General features: G+C 34.0%; 1 protein-coding gene across 1 annotated transcript in view; it reads left to right on the top strand.

The window, feature by feature from the left end:
- The window catches only part of MTMR10 (myotubularin related protein 10), a 75,400-nt gene that overhangs the window by 49,333 nt on the left and 11,444 nt on the right, over positions 1-14,623 (top strand). The window contains exons 6-12 of the mRNA XM_044665398.1: positions 3,208-3,298; positions 5,966-6,134; positions 10,988-11,075; positions 11,155-11,243; positions 12,887-13,017; positions 13,367-13,436; positions 13,672-13,742. Coding sequence (XP_044521333.1) covers positions 3,208-3,298; positions 5,966-6,134; positions 10,988-11,075; positions 11,155-11,243; positions 12,887-13,017; positions 13,367-13,436; positions 13,672-13,742 — 709 coding nt within the window. The remainder of the gene's footprint in view (positions 1-3,207; positions 3,299-5,965; positions 6,135-10,987; positions 11,076-11,154; positions 11,244-12,886; positions 13,018-13,366; positions 13,437-13,671; positions 13,743-14,623) is intronic.

Consider the following 14,623-nt stretch of genomic DNA (forward strand, 5'->3'; position numbering starts at 1 on the left):
GTTTCTTAATATTAAGCACCCCGCTTTTGGTGAAACAGCTTCTTTTTCTCCATTTTATTTTTGTAGAGGCGTATGGTGTGTTGTTTTTTTTTTAAGGATATTTTAAAAATAGATCTCTTCCACCTTCTTTGGTCCCTCCTTTTTTGTAGCTACAAAATGGGTACTCTTAAGTGAGTTCAGGATCACATAGCTAGTCAATATTTGACTGAAGACCAGTCATAAAATGAAAATTTTGTTTTCCTCATATCTCAGGGAAGATAATATGCTTGGGATGCTTTCTTCTATATAATGTGTATGGATTTCATATGTCTGCTTTTATAAACTTATATCCTATTGATAGTATCACTTATATATTTTTCTTTATGCCCACACACTAGTGGTTTATGTGATACTTTTAATTCTTATTAAATTCCTCAGTTTGGGGGCCATGTCCTTCACATACATCCATGCATATGGGATTGCTCCTGTAAAACTAATTAGCTTTGTAATTAGTAATAGTAATGAGAATGTATAGAAAGCTTTTTATAATTACTGGGAGATTTATAAAGAAAATGAAAGATGTGGTTGTATGCATAGTTCTCTAAAGATTTAAGACTCTTAAACACAAAAGTAACTCTTATGTGTTTAGAAAATTCCAGAAATACTGAAAGATGGTGCAGTTTCGGGGTTGCCACTTAAAGACAGCCATTTTGAAAGGCTTTGTAAAGAAAATGAGTATTGAGAAGAGATTTTAGGGCAAAGAAAGGCATAATATGGCAGAAAGAAATAGAAAATAGCAAAAAAACAGCTTGAAAGATGACTTGAAAGTGAAGAGGATAAAGCAGGTGCATAGGAAACCAATTATTTATTCGTATGGAAACAAGGAACTATCTTAGGGTGTGGTTATGTAGATATACCATTAGTTCTTAAAAGAGAACCAGTTGGTAGAGAGGCTCAAAATATAGTTACTTGATTTAACTGATAGTAAAGGGACTTGGGAGCCTTAGCAGAATTCAGAGGGGAATGTCTTGGTCAAAATGACATTTCAAAATAGATAGTATAGATAGTAGAAAGAAAGAAATTCTAGGATTCAGGGCAGCCAACAATGAGATTAATATATCAATAAAGACGTAATGTGATTAGGGTGCAGTGATGTGGCCATAAGTAGAAAGGATCCTATTACAATAAATATTTGAAAGGGGAAAAACAACAAGGCTTGTGATAAATTATAGTCATTGGAAAGATGAAGATGTTGTAAAGGTACAGATCTAGGAGAATAATGATAATACTGATAGTGAAAGTGAAGTACACAGTAGGGCTAATGTTAGAGGAATAGAAAGAATTTAATATGGATATGAGAAATATTAATGAGGATATAAATTTTCATAAAGATGATAAATATCCCGTTGGCAGCGAGAAATAAGACATTGAGATATTTAGGTTTAGAAAGAATTTTCAGCCAAAACTAACAATAAATTCTAGCCTACCTTATTTATAACTTACTGTTTTAAAATTAGGAAATGAAGGGAGAATCAGTAAGGTAGGTGAATTTTCATTTTTTAATAGACATTGTACAGGTTGCAGCATATGCATTCTGAATGCCATTGTTATGTCTGCCTATGTGGCTCTGATTTTCAGTAATGTAAGTAAAGTCGGCAATATTTCTGCCTCTTCTAAAGTAAAGTATCCTGAAGATATGCCTAAAAAATTCAGTTTAGCCATGAACTCTTCATTTTTATTTATACTGTAGAAGATTTTTGGCTAACTTAAAAATATACAACACAACAGAATCTTTACCCTCCAAAATTATTACCAGATTAATCAAAATTATCTGATTTATTTATTGATAAAATAATCAAATTCTGCCTTTTCATTATATTTAAAATCAGAGTTGAGCTTTTCTTAGCCTTTTCTACTATTCTGTCCATAGCTAGGGAAGCAAGATCATGTAGAGTAATAATGTCAAACTCAAATAGAAATGGATCTCTTAAGCTGGCATATGAACTTAGAAGACCACAAAATAACATCACCTGGGTTTTTATTTTTGTTAAACATTTTCCAATTCCATTTTTAAAAAACCCATACCTTCTGTCTTAGAATCAGTACTAAGTATTGGCTCTAAGGCAGAAGGGTGGTAAGGGCTACTCAATGTGGATTAAGTGACTTGCCCAGGGTCACACAACTAGAAAGTGTCTGAGGCCAAATTTGAACCCAGAACCTCCTATCTCTAGGCCTTACTCTCAATTCACTGAACCACCTATCTGCTATGCATTTACTCTTGATAGTCCATCTGAGGGCATAATTTGCCTAGGGTTCACACAGCTAGAAAGTATCTGAGGCCAGATTTGAACCCAGGACTTTATGCCTGGCTTTATACACTGAACCACCTAGCTGCCCCTTTTCTAATTACATTTTAATCTTTTTCAGCTACATTGTAATACAGCGTAAGGAATATTCATCTTAGTTTTTAGAGAACCTGTGTTCAAATCATGACTCTAAATCTTTTATTGGATGGCCTTGGCAATCTCCTAGCCTCTTTGAGCCTTAGTTTTCCTTATCTGTAAAATGAAGATGATATTACTTGTCTTACCTCATGTAGTTAATATGAGAACCAAATGTAATATATAAATATATAAAGCATCTTTGTGTACCATAAATGTGCCAAAGCAATGTCAGTTATGATTGACCATTGTCATCTGATTCCCTGTATATCACCTTTAATAGTCATTTCTTATAATAAAGAATTTTTTAAAAGATTAAAAAGTTTAGTAAAACTTACCAACTCGTTGAAAAATTTAACAAAATATGGAGTATTTTGCCGTGTCCACACCCATAATCCCTTATCTCTTTAAGGAAAATAGCCAGTGTAGAACTCTTGACTTTTTATCTCCCTTATTTGAGACTAACCCCCACATACACTTGCTTTCAAATATCTTCATCAAGTAGATTTCTTTGCACATATTTTTTTATTTCCTTGTGAGTCTTTTTGTTCATTGAATTTATTTTGTAGGTCTCCGTGCTGTATAGAAAGGTTGATGTATTCATGTTTAATAATTACCCACCAATAATAAATACTATTTGGGGGAATAAACATCACTGCCTTTTTAAAAAATTGGCTTTTTATTTGATCAAAAAGGCTTAGCTGTCACAAATGAGTTTTACAGATTCTGTACAATTAATAGTGCTAATTATCTTAAATGAAAGTTCTAAGTGTAGAATTTTTCCTAGGTGTGCCTTGCGATAGCTCATTATTCTCAGCCAACAGATCTCCAGCTACTCTTTGCATTTGAATACGTTGGGGAAAAGTACCACAATACGGGTAAATATGAACATATTAAATATTGTTACTTTCATTTCACATTATGTAATCTTATTAGGTTTTTGTAAAAAAATTACAAAATGTAGAAGATCTAAAGGATTCATATTCAGTGGTTACAGATACAAACATTTTCTCTTAGAATTGGCAATTGCTAGATTGTCATTTGAAAAGGACCTAGGTGTACAGTGGTCATGTCAAATGTTTTACCATAGGTCAATTTGAGTCATTTTCTGATTAAATAGACTCCTGTTGGATTTTTAAAAAATATTTTATTAATTTGTAGCTTGAGGTATGTTTATAATCTTGAGTGGGAAAGAATAAAAGATAGTTAGGAAGTATAATCTTTGAATTGACTTATTCAAAAACTGATGTAAAATTGATTAGTAATTAGCAAAATATGAAATTTATTTTTCTGATATTAGTTCACATTAAGGGTTTGGAAAGACTGTCAACAAGAACTAACATAGGATAGCCTTTGTCTAGGTAGGCATTGTGGAAATAAAATAATTATTTATAATGTGTAGTTACATGAATTTAATTTTTATAAAAATTGGGGTGTACTTTGATCTAGAAAAATCCTTAATTTGCTAATGAATATAGAATGGCACATCTGCCCTACTCAGTCTTAGGGGGGAAAAAATGATTCCAGTAAAGCAGCAAATCCTTATCAAGGGACTACAATGTACTCAACAGATTTCATATAAGACCTCGTCTTTGCTTGCAATTAGTTTGCAATTTAGTCATAGTGACAAAACTTACAAATAGAAAACAATAGAAAACAATACAAGATAATAATATAAGGCTATTCCCAAAACAGGACATGGTTCTATAATGACACTTCATTTGTATTTTAGCTGTTTGAATTCAAAATACATTTTCTATTTAAAATTGCCTTATAAATCATGGCTATATCCCTAAATAAGGTTATAAGAGTTCTATGTAATTCATAATATCCATAAAATATAGCACTACTATTATATTAAGTAAAAGTTAATATTACTGCTATTAAGCTAATATTACTGGTAATAAACCAAACTTCTAGTTTTAAGAACATAGGAATAGCAAACCATTTGGCTCAAGGAAGAAGATAATTTCGTCCATTTTTTTTGAGTACAGGACTTGAAATAAGTCAAGTTTGTTTCTTCTCCCTTATTGACCCATGACTTCATGTCACTGAGTATGTGACTTTGGTGCCTCAACCCAACTTGTTCCTTTCTTTATTTCTGAACCTTATATTTGGCCTAAAAACTGCAACTCTCCACCCCCACACCCCATAATAACAACATCCATGGCATTCTGTTGGTGAGAGGAGAAGGTTATGATCAATTCTTCAGTGACTCTTGGTGTCTATGAGTTGTTTGTAAGCCTGTGTAATCAGGTTGCAAGTGTTGGACTTCAGCAGATAAATCAGTAAAAACTAGATTAGTCAACAAAGATTTATAAAATAAGATTTTAATTTTAGAAAAATGTTTTTAGAAAATCAATTTTTATAAAAAAAACCCTTTTAATATAAATTTTGGTAAACATAAAATTTACATCCATTTCAAGCTATAACTTGAAGGATGTAGGAAGAGATTATTTCAGTCAAGGAAGTAGCACAAGTGAAAACATATTTAGGAATGAATGTAAAATTTCTGGAACAGTGATAAGCCTCATAAGTTTGAGGTAACAATTTTATTTGAAAAGGAAATTGTCAGGTCGTTGGAGATACTGATCTTAAAGCTAGAGTGTTGAAACCCTTCAACACTGACTTGAGTTCTGAGGGCATAAGAATCCATGAATCCTCCCACAGAGACATTGGAGAGAACAGAGGATTAAGGACTAAACACTACAGTTGTGGGGTGAGAGATGGCAAGGGAAATAATAGAGGAGTTGACTAGGAAGAATGCTACTGAAACGGCTCCTCCATTGAATGAAGGGATGGTTAAAACCTGTCAGTTGTTACAGATTTAAGGACATGGAAAGGAAAAAAAGACTATTTGACCGTGATAGTAAAAGTGATTGTCAGTGGATTCAGTTGAAGTAGAGTGGTAATGGAAGCTAGAAAAAGTTAAAGGGGGAGTAGAAATAGAAGCAGTAACAAACTGGTGAAAAGTTTGACAGTGAGGAGATAGAAATATTAACTAATTAGGGTCCGTTTCTTCTAGTTAGGTGTTGCCTGACCTTCATTGCAGAGAGAAAGGGGGCATCAGAAAGAAAAAAGTTACTAGACAAAGGGATACGTGAGGAGTAAGGTTCTTCAAAGATTGGAAAGGGATGGGTTCAGTCCAGGTGGAACAGTTAGGGAAAAGAGAAAATGTGAGAGGGGCAGCTAGGTAGCACAGTGGATAGAGTGTCAGGCCTGGAGTCTGGAGGACCTGGGTTCAAATGTGACCTCAGATACCTCTTAGCTCTATGACCCTGGGCAAGTCACTTAACTGATTGCCTAGCCCTGGCTGCCCTGCTGTCTTATAATTGATGCTAAAACAGAAGGAAAGGGGTTTGGGGGGATGCCTCTTTTTTAGAGATTTGAAAAAAGAGTGAGTGTTTTGATATAGAGGTTTTCAGGATCTCTAGGTAGTAGGCAAGACTTAATGAAATTAACTATGAAAGAAATTGGAGATTTACCCAAAATTAATTGTAACTCACAACTTTTAAAAACTATAAATCATATTGCTTTCTCTACAGCTAAAAATATTAATGGAATAGACCCTGGAAGTGGAGGAATAACTGGTGGTAATAGTCAAAAAACTCCTTTATTTGAAACTTTCTCTGATTGGGATAGAGAAATCAAAAGGACAGGTGCCTCAGAATGGAGAGTTTGTTCAATTAATGAGGGCTACATGATTTCTACTTGGTAAGTTTTAAAAATAAATGTGTGTGTTTATTAATATTTAGCAAGAAGAAAAATTTGTAATTAAACTGCATTGGCATTTCTTGCTTCTCCTTTTTAGTCTCCCTTGCTGGATTGCCATTCATAATGTACCCCTTTCCATCCTCTAAGGTTCTCTCTTGGGCCCTTTTTTCTGTCTCTTTTCTCTCCCATGACTTCATCATCTTATGCCTTTAAGTGACTAGAAAGCTAAGTCAGTTAGTCCTAGGGGACAGCCTTACCTCCTTTTTAGGAAAGCTATTTTGAAATACTAAGGATTAGGGAAGGAGAAGAGGGGCCTGGACCTCTCCTTATTGTGGTTGGGAGTTAGAAGCTATTTCAGCACAACACTGTCATATCATAACTTCTCATTCTGATTTACCCCTCATATCCAAACAGTTGCTTTGTCTTGGCATTACTGCTTTCATAGTATCTCTCATATCTGTTTCTTTCTCTCCACTCACTCAGTTATCACCCTAATTCAGGCTCTCATGACCTTCCAATAGGTTTTTCTTTCTCAAATTTCTCTCTTCTTCAATCTCTCCTTTACACAGATCTCAAACTGCTTTTCATCAAACTCAGATCTGGCTATGTCCCTTCAGGAGTTTCCAGTTGCCCTTAGAATAAAATGTAAACTAATCTAAAACTCTCAAAACTTAGTCCTTTCCAAGTTTATTCCACATTTTCTTCCACATACAGTTTGGTCCAGCCAAAATGGCCACACTTCCTCATTAATGACATTCATTCATGGCATTTCCATGCTTTTTTCCCCTGGCTATTTCCCATGCCTGGAGATTCACTTCTAACTTTCATCTTTTAGAATCCTTAGTTTCCTTTAAGAATCAAGTTTAAGCCTCACTTCCATGTGAGACCTTTCCTGACTCCCACAACTGTTAGTGAGATTTTATTTGTATCTGTTTTTTATATACCTAAATATGCATGTTTTCTCTCTTGGCTAGATTCTAAGCTTCTTTGGGGGTGGAGGGAAGAAAGAAAGGAAATAAGGATGTATATAGCACCTAATCTGTGCCAGGCTTTTGTACTAAACACTTTTTTTTTTAAACAAATATCATTTGACCCTCATAACAGCCCTCTGAGGTAAGTGCTGTTATCCCAGTTTTATAGTAGAGGAAACTAAGGCAAATGCCAGTTAAGTACTTGCTTAACAGCTAGTAAATGTCTGGGGTCAAATTTGAGTCCAGACCTTCCTAACTCTGGTGCCATAGTTACTATGCCACTAGCTTGCCTCATTTCCTGGGAGCAAAAAATGTTTTTGCTTTTGTCTTTGTACTTAGTTCCTGGCACTTAGTAGGTACTACCATATTGTGTATGGGGGGGAGAAAATAATCAAATGAGAGTGTTTACCATTACCAAGAGTTTTTTTTAATAGTAGTAGATTCCATTTTTAAAAAAGCTTTATTTTTTAATATCATTTAGGAATTTGAAAACTCAGTTGAAATAATTTTTTAACTTTTTTAAAATCAGTATATGAAACATCTTTTATGTAAAACTACTTCAGTCAAGACTAGAAAATATTCTTAAAGTTAGTGTCTGTATTGTAAAGACAAATTAATAACTAAGGACATAATGATTAACATTTGCCAGGAAATCCCTGGGAAGGGAAATGACTTGACAATTACTGGCCACAGCTCCATCAGTTCCTAAGTTGTATAAGTTCCTTGAGAGTAGGAGTAAGGGATGTTTGTGTTATGATTAAAAATGATGAGGGCCGAGATCAAAAGAGAGAATAGTATTTTAATAAAAACCATGCTGATAGAGATAAACTGACCACGCACCTGTAAGAAAAACCTATTCCAACCTCACCTCAGCCATTTACCTTCCTCTCTCCTCGAGCTCAGGTAACTAAAAAGAGGCAGGTCCCTAAAAAAGGCAGTTCAAAGTCATTTCCCCCTATTTTAAAACAGTCCCTCACCTTCAATACGTCATCCAAAACAGGAAACCCATTGGACCACGGGAAATGTAGTTTTAAGGACCCCACAGTTCCACAGAAGTTTGTCAAACACTATATTGAGGTTCAATCCTTCCAAATAGAACCCCAGGTGATTTTAACCAACACATTTGTTTGCTTTGATTATATTTGCATTCAATGCCAAGCGTAGTATCTTGCACATAGTAAACACTTATTAATACTTCAGTTGGTGTTCAAAATAACAGTTCTTCATCTAGGTGATAATTGGTGAGATAATAGTTCTACATAAAGGATTAGGAAATGGAGTGAGAAGGACAGAAAGAACTGACAATAAAGACATATATTTTCTAGAATTTGCAGCCCCATCCCTGTAGACCCTATCTATGACCCAAGCCTGAGGTCTGTATCAACAAGCCCATTCATTCAATGTTTACTGTGCACCAAGCACTGTGATAGTACTACAAAGGATTCCCCTGGTCTACCAAAGATTTATACTCTAGTTAGATATAGGAAAACAGATAATTCATTTAAGATCTTATGTTGTTGTTCATTCATTTCAGTTGTGTCTAATCTTTGTGATCCCTTTTGGGATTTTCTTCTCAAAGACACTTGAGTAGGTTGCTATTTCCTTCTCTACCTCATTTTATAAATAAGGAAAGTGTAGACAAATGGGGTGGAGTGGCTTACTCAGGATCACACAGCTAGTAAGTTTCTGAGGCTGGGTTTCAACTCTGGTCCTCCTGATTCCAGGCCCAATGTTCTATTCACTGCATCTCTTATCTGCTCAAGACCCTTATATGCCTTGTAACAAATGAGTAAAATGAGCATTAAGCCCCATAAGAGTTGGAACAATGAAATCTGGAACTGCTAGGGAGAGGAGCAATGGTCCTTGAACCAGAGCCTTATTATGGAGCACCTTGAGTACCAGGCTCAAGAGTTGAATTTTGTCTTCTTGGATGTTGAAGGATTTTGAGGGGAGAAGAGAGAGAATATATACAAAGTGATGCTTTTTAAGAATGTTGATTTCACATCATCGTGCATAGTGGCCTCTAGAGGAAAGACAAAATATAGGCAAGAGGAAAGGTGACTAAGAGACCAAGGTACCATCCTCCTCTCTCTGCTGTTCCTTACATTTAACACCAGATGTTTTCACTGGTTGTCCACCTCAAACCCAACACTCTCCCTCTGTACCTCTGCCTCCTAACTTTTCTGGATTCCTTGAAGTTTGAGCTAATGTCTCAATACAAGAAGCCTTTCTTGGTCTCCCTTAAAGCTAGAGTCTTCCCTCTATTGATTATTTTTATTTTATCCACCATATATTTTCTTTGCACATAGTTGTTTCCTTGTTGTGTCCCTCATTAGACTGAATTCCTTGAGCAAGGATTGTCTTTTGCCTCTTTGTGATCCAATATTTTCCTCAGTGCCTGGCTCATAGGCAATTTAATAAATGCAAGTTGACTGACTTATTGCAGTCCATCTGGGTTTGGCATAGGGTAAGGTTGTAGGAAGGAACCCATTTCAGAGATGTTAAAGGATAAAATTAATTTGGGAAAGAAAGGAAAGCTCCAATATGACTCTTAAGGTTCTGAGTCAACAAGAAAGATGGCCAGGGGGAAAAAAAAGATCAGTAAAGAACCTGGAGGGAAAGATATTTTGTTTTTAACCTGCTGAATTTGAGTTGACCAAATAACATAGTTCAAATGTTCTGCAAGCATAGATGTAGGACTGTAAATCAAGAGAAATTGATTAGACAAATGTAGGAATAAAAATTGAGAGTTCAATATTCAGAAGTATGGGACTCAAATTCAGGCTCAAGTCCCATTGCTCCTTCTTAGCTATTTCAGACCTCGTTGTCTTAACTGAAACTTGGGAGAAGAGATCAGGGCTGGAGATGGATTGAGTGATAATCTTAGGTAAGTGGCATTCCTTTCTGGGAAGAAGGGTATAAAATGAGGAACTGTTGACCAAGTACTGAGCTTGTCCATAGTAACTGAGTTGGGGGATGGAAGGGGAGCCAGCAGAGGAAAAAACACAGAAATAAGAAGAGAACCAGGATAGAGCAGAATGTCAAAAACAAAGGAAGAAGTTTCAAGGAAGAGGGTAGTAAACAGTAATACCTGCTACAAAGGTCAAAGGGAATGAGAACCTGGAAAAAAGTTCTATTTATTGATATCACGGAGGGGAGATCATGGAAGAACTTGAGTTTTCAGTAAAATAGTAGTAGCAAAAGCCAGATTTCAGTGAGTTAAAGAATGAATAAGATGGCAAGGAAAGAATTAAGGCAACTTACTAATATATAGGGTAGTAAATTAAAAGAATGATTTGTTTAAAATAGAAACTTCTGTGGGTGCTTAAAGGCAAAGATAGAAAAGACTAAAAAATGGGGGAGAATTGATGAAAGAGACTGACGGGGCTGGTAACAGGAGGATAACTAGATAAACCTTGAAAAAGAGGTCCACCTCTTTAATAATAGTACAATGAATTCTGGAATCAGTCCCTAATAAGAGAGCAATTCCCCTCCAACCAAAATCTTGTTTTCATCTGTTTTTTGCCAGTGGCAGGGAGGAGAGAGTGTGGTAGGAAGAAGGGTTTTTGTTTTTCTTTCCCCAGAAAAGCTTCTATTCAGTTGAACTACAATTGTCAGATGTTCTAATTATGGAATCAGTTAAAACTTTTGTACTTTGCCAGATTTTCACAGCTTTAGGGTAGGAACAGAATGGAACCAACCTCCAAAGCATTTTCCTCTGTTAGAAAGACTGAGTGACCTGTCTAAGGTCACTTGCTTTTCTGACTCTTGCTATTATATTTGTAAGTTGTTTGATTATATTACTGACTTATACAATCTTTTTAGAATCAGTAGGAGAGCTAGACAGTGATTTTAATATAAAGTTTTCCTCTCCCTTTCCAGCCTTCCAGAATATTTTGTAGTTCCATCTTCTTTGGCAGATCAAGATCTAAAGCTCTATTCTCATTCTTTTTTTGGGAGACGGATGCCAGTAAGTATGAATTTGATTTGATTTATATTGAAGTCATGTCGTGTGACAGTTATAGTAAATGTACTTTGTTTCTTTTTAGTTATGGTGCTGGAATCACTCTAATGGCAGTGCTCTTATAAGAATGGCCCTCATAAAAGATGTATTGCAACAGAAAAAAATAGATCAAAGGTAATCAAGAAATATCCATTCTGGTATGAAATGTTATTATTTTTGACAGATTAACAGATTATTTAAGTACAATAATTTGAGAGAATATGATGTTCCAATAAATTACCTATCTACTCTTCAAGCCAAGACCAGAAATCAACCAAAGGATTAATAGAGATCAATTAATGTAAAGTGTTTTGCAACCATAAAACTTTGTGAACTAGTAATGCTAGTTATCATTACAAATGGGGTTGGCCACTGGTCTGTTTATTGGGCTTCAAATTAGCAAAAGTTAGCAAAGATTATAGGATTTAGAGCATAAAGGGGACATTATATATTTTCTAGTCCACCTCTGTTATTTTTCAGATGTGCAGATGAGAAGATTAGACCAAATGTATATCTTAAGTTTTATAACTGGGTTTCAGTGACTCTTTAAACATAGTAGCCAAATACATTATATAAATAATTTATTGCATGGTAGTAGTTATAGAAACATTGATTAAAAATGCATACTTATCCTTTGACCCAGCAATACCACTACTAGGTCTATATCCCAAAAAGGTTTTAAAATGAGGAAAGGACCTATTCGTGACAAAATATTTATAGCAGCTCTTTTTGTGGTGGCAAAGAATTGGAAACTAAGAGGATGTTCCATGAGTTGGAAATGACTCAACAAATTGTGGTATATAATTATAATGGAATACTACTGTGTATCAAAAAGGACAAGCAGATGATTTGAGAAAGACCTGAAAAGACACACATAAATTGGTTGAAAGTGAAGTGAACAGAACCAGGAGAACATTGTACAAATAATAGCAATATTATGTGATAAATATTTATGAATGACTTAGTTCTTCCTAGTAATACAGTGATCCAAGAAAATCCTCAAGGACTCATGATCAAAAAATGACATCTGCCTCCAGAGAAAGAACTGATGAAGTCTGAATGCAGACAGAGATACTGTATTTCACATATTCTTCACTTTTCTTTGAGTTCTCTTTCACAAAAGAACTAGTATGGAAAGATGTTTTACACTCTTACACATAAAATCTATCATAATTGTTTGCAATCTTAGGATGGGGATAAGGGAGGGATGGTGAGAATTAGACTAAAAATGAAGGCTAAAAATTATTTTTTCATGTAATTGAGTTTAAAATAGTAAAATTTTTAAAAATACATATTAGTATATGATTAGAATAGGATTTAGAGATGGAAAGGACTTAAGGAATGTTTAGTTTCACTTCACTCTTCACATTTGAGAAAACAGGCACAGATAGGTTAATGCCTAAGATTACCTGTAAGTTAATTGCAGAAATAGGGTTTGAATTCAGGTCTTAACTTCTAATCCAATGTTCTACCAGTATGATTAAAGAAGTCATATTTTTTCCGTGTATTTTTCACTTCACTTTTAAACAAATTGAAAATTTTTATTCCACAATATGTTTTAGACATTTATTTTACTAATATGAATATTGATTTGATAGATATTTTTCTACTAAAAGGATAAACTCTTTTAGAATATGTTGTTATAATTCAATGGTAGGATTTGAAAATTAACTTATAATCTTTTCAGAAAATACTCTTTGCTATTTAAAACTTCTTGATTCTTGAGAAGTGATTGTTCTTTTCTTGTTATAGTAACTAAAGGATTTTTTTAAAATCAGGATTTGTACTGCAATAACCAAAAGTCATCCACAGAGGAGTGATGTTTACAAATCTGATTTGGATAAGAATTTGCCCAGTATTCAAGAAATACAAGCTGCATTTGTAAAACTTAAGCAACTATGTGTTGATGGTAATCTCATTCTTTTTCTTTTTTATGTAATAACAATGAATTATGATACACATACTTTTTGACCCTAAAATGATATTTATTATGTCTATCAAGTTTTTAGTATATATGTTTGTGATGTAATTTGATCCATGATATATCTATGTAATAATTTGTATACAAAACCAAAATACTTATCATACAGTTATTTCTCAAAATACATTTTACAGGTACTCAAACAAAACCAGGTTTGGGAAATATATAGGAAACAAAAACAAAACTATAGCATGCCTTTTAACTAAAATGGTATTGGTGGTCATGTAAAATTTAATCTAACAAGTTTAAAAAGTATCTGTAATACTGTTTATTTTAGAGCCTTATGAAGAAACAGAAGTGAAATGGTTGTCTTCACTGGAAAATACTCGCTGGTTAGAGTATGTTAGGTATGAACAAACTTTCTTTTGCATGGCATAAATGTTAGTAAATTTTTATGATGTGAAAATTATAAAGTATAGAATGTGAATCATTGTCAAATGCTAAATAAAGTCATAGCATTTTTTCGTTAAGTATAGCATGAAGTATATATATTTGATTTAAATATTAGAACAAATATAGTGTTGGTATGTATGTTTGATTAGATTCGAATACACCATTAATTTTTCCTTTTATCTTTTCTAGAGCATTCCTAAAACATTCTGCTGAACTTGTATATGTGCTGGAAAGTAAACATCTTTCAGTTATCCTTAGAGGTATTTAATTAAATATCGTATAATTTCATTTCATATTGTAGTAAATATATTCTTTATTCAAGTAAATCATGTTTATGTGCCAAATGTATAATTGTCATTTATGAAGAACTTATAAGGACTAAAATTATTTTTCTAAATGGCAGATAATCTCACTTAGATATGAGGTATATAGTTGTCCCTCGCTATATCACAGCTTCACTGTATGTGGGGTTTTGTCTTTTTTTTTTTTTTTTTTTAAAGAGCGAATTCTGTAACGCAAGAGTTACACTTATCGCAGCACTATTGGCTGATGGAATGAAAGGCAACCAACCATAGCACTGTGTTCTGCATCTTGGGCACTGATTGGCTCAGTGACTATAGATTAATAAGAGTGTGGAAGAGGTTTATAGGAGAATGGGAAGGGTAAAATACATATAAATAATAAAATAAATATGGTGCCGCTACTTCATGGGTTTTCACCTATTGCAGGGGTCTCTGGAATGTAACTCCCACGATAGGTGAGGGATCACCATATTTCAGAATAAATAGTGTAGTGATAATGGTATTGCTCTTCGAGCCAACAGAACTAGTCTTATTTTTTGGCTTCTGAGCCTCATTTTCCTTATCTGTGAAACAGGGATCATAATATTCATACTATTTACCTTAGATTCAGTGGAGAAAAAATTGTTTCTTGAGACATAAAATATTGTAACTAAATTGTGGTCATTATGATTTCACTCATTCAGTTTTTCTGGTAAATGGATGAAAAAAAGTCAGACATCAAAGCACTTTAAGATTGATGGTAGATGTGTAACCATTACAATCCTAAGTGTTATCCTTAAAAGAGTGTTCTTTTCTCAATTTTGTTGACTTTTAGGCTAATACTTAGCCTGATTTTGTTT

This window comes from Gracilinanus agilis, chromosome 2 (assembly GCF_016433145.1).
Source record: "Gracilinanus agilis isolate LMUSP501 chromosome 2, AgileGrace, whole genome shotgun sequence".
Lineage (NCBI taxonomy): Eukaryota > Metazoa > Chordata > Mammalia > Didelphimorphia > Didelphidae > Gracilinanus > Gracilinanus agilis.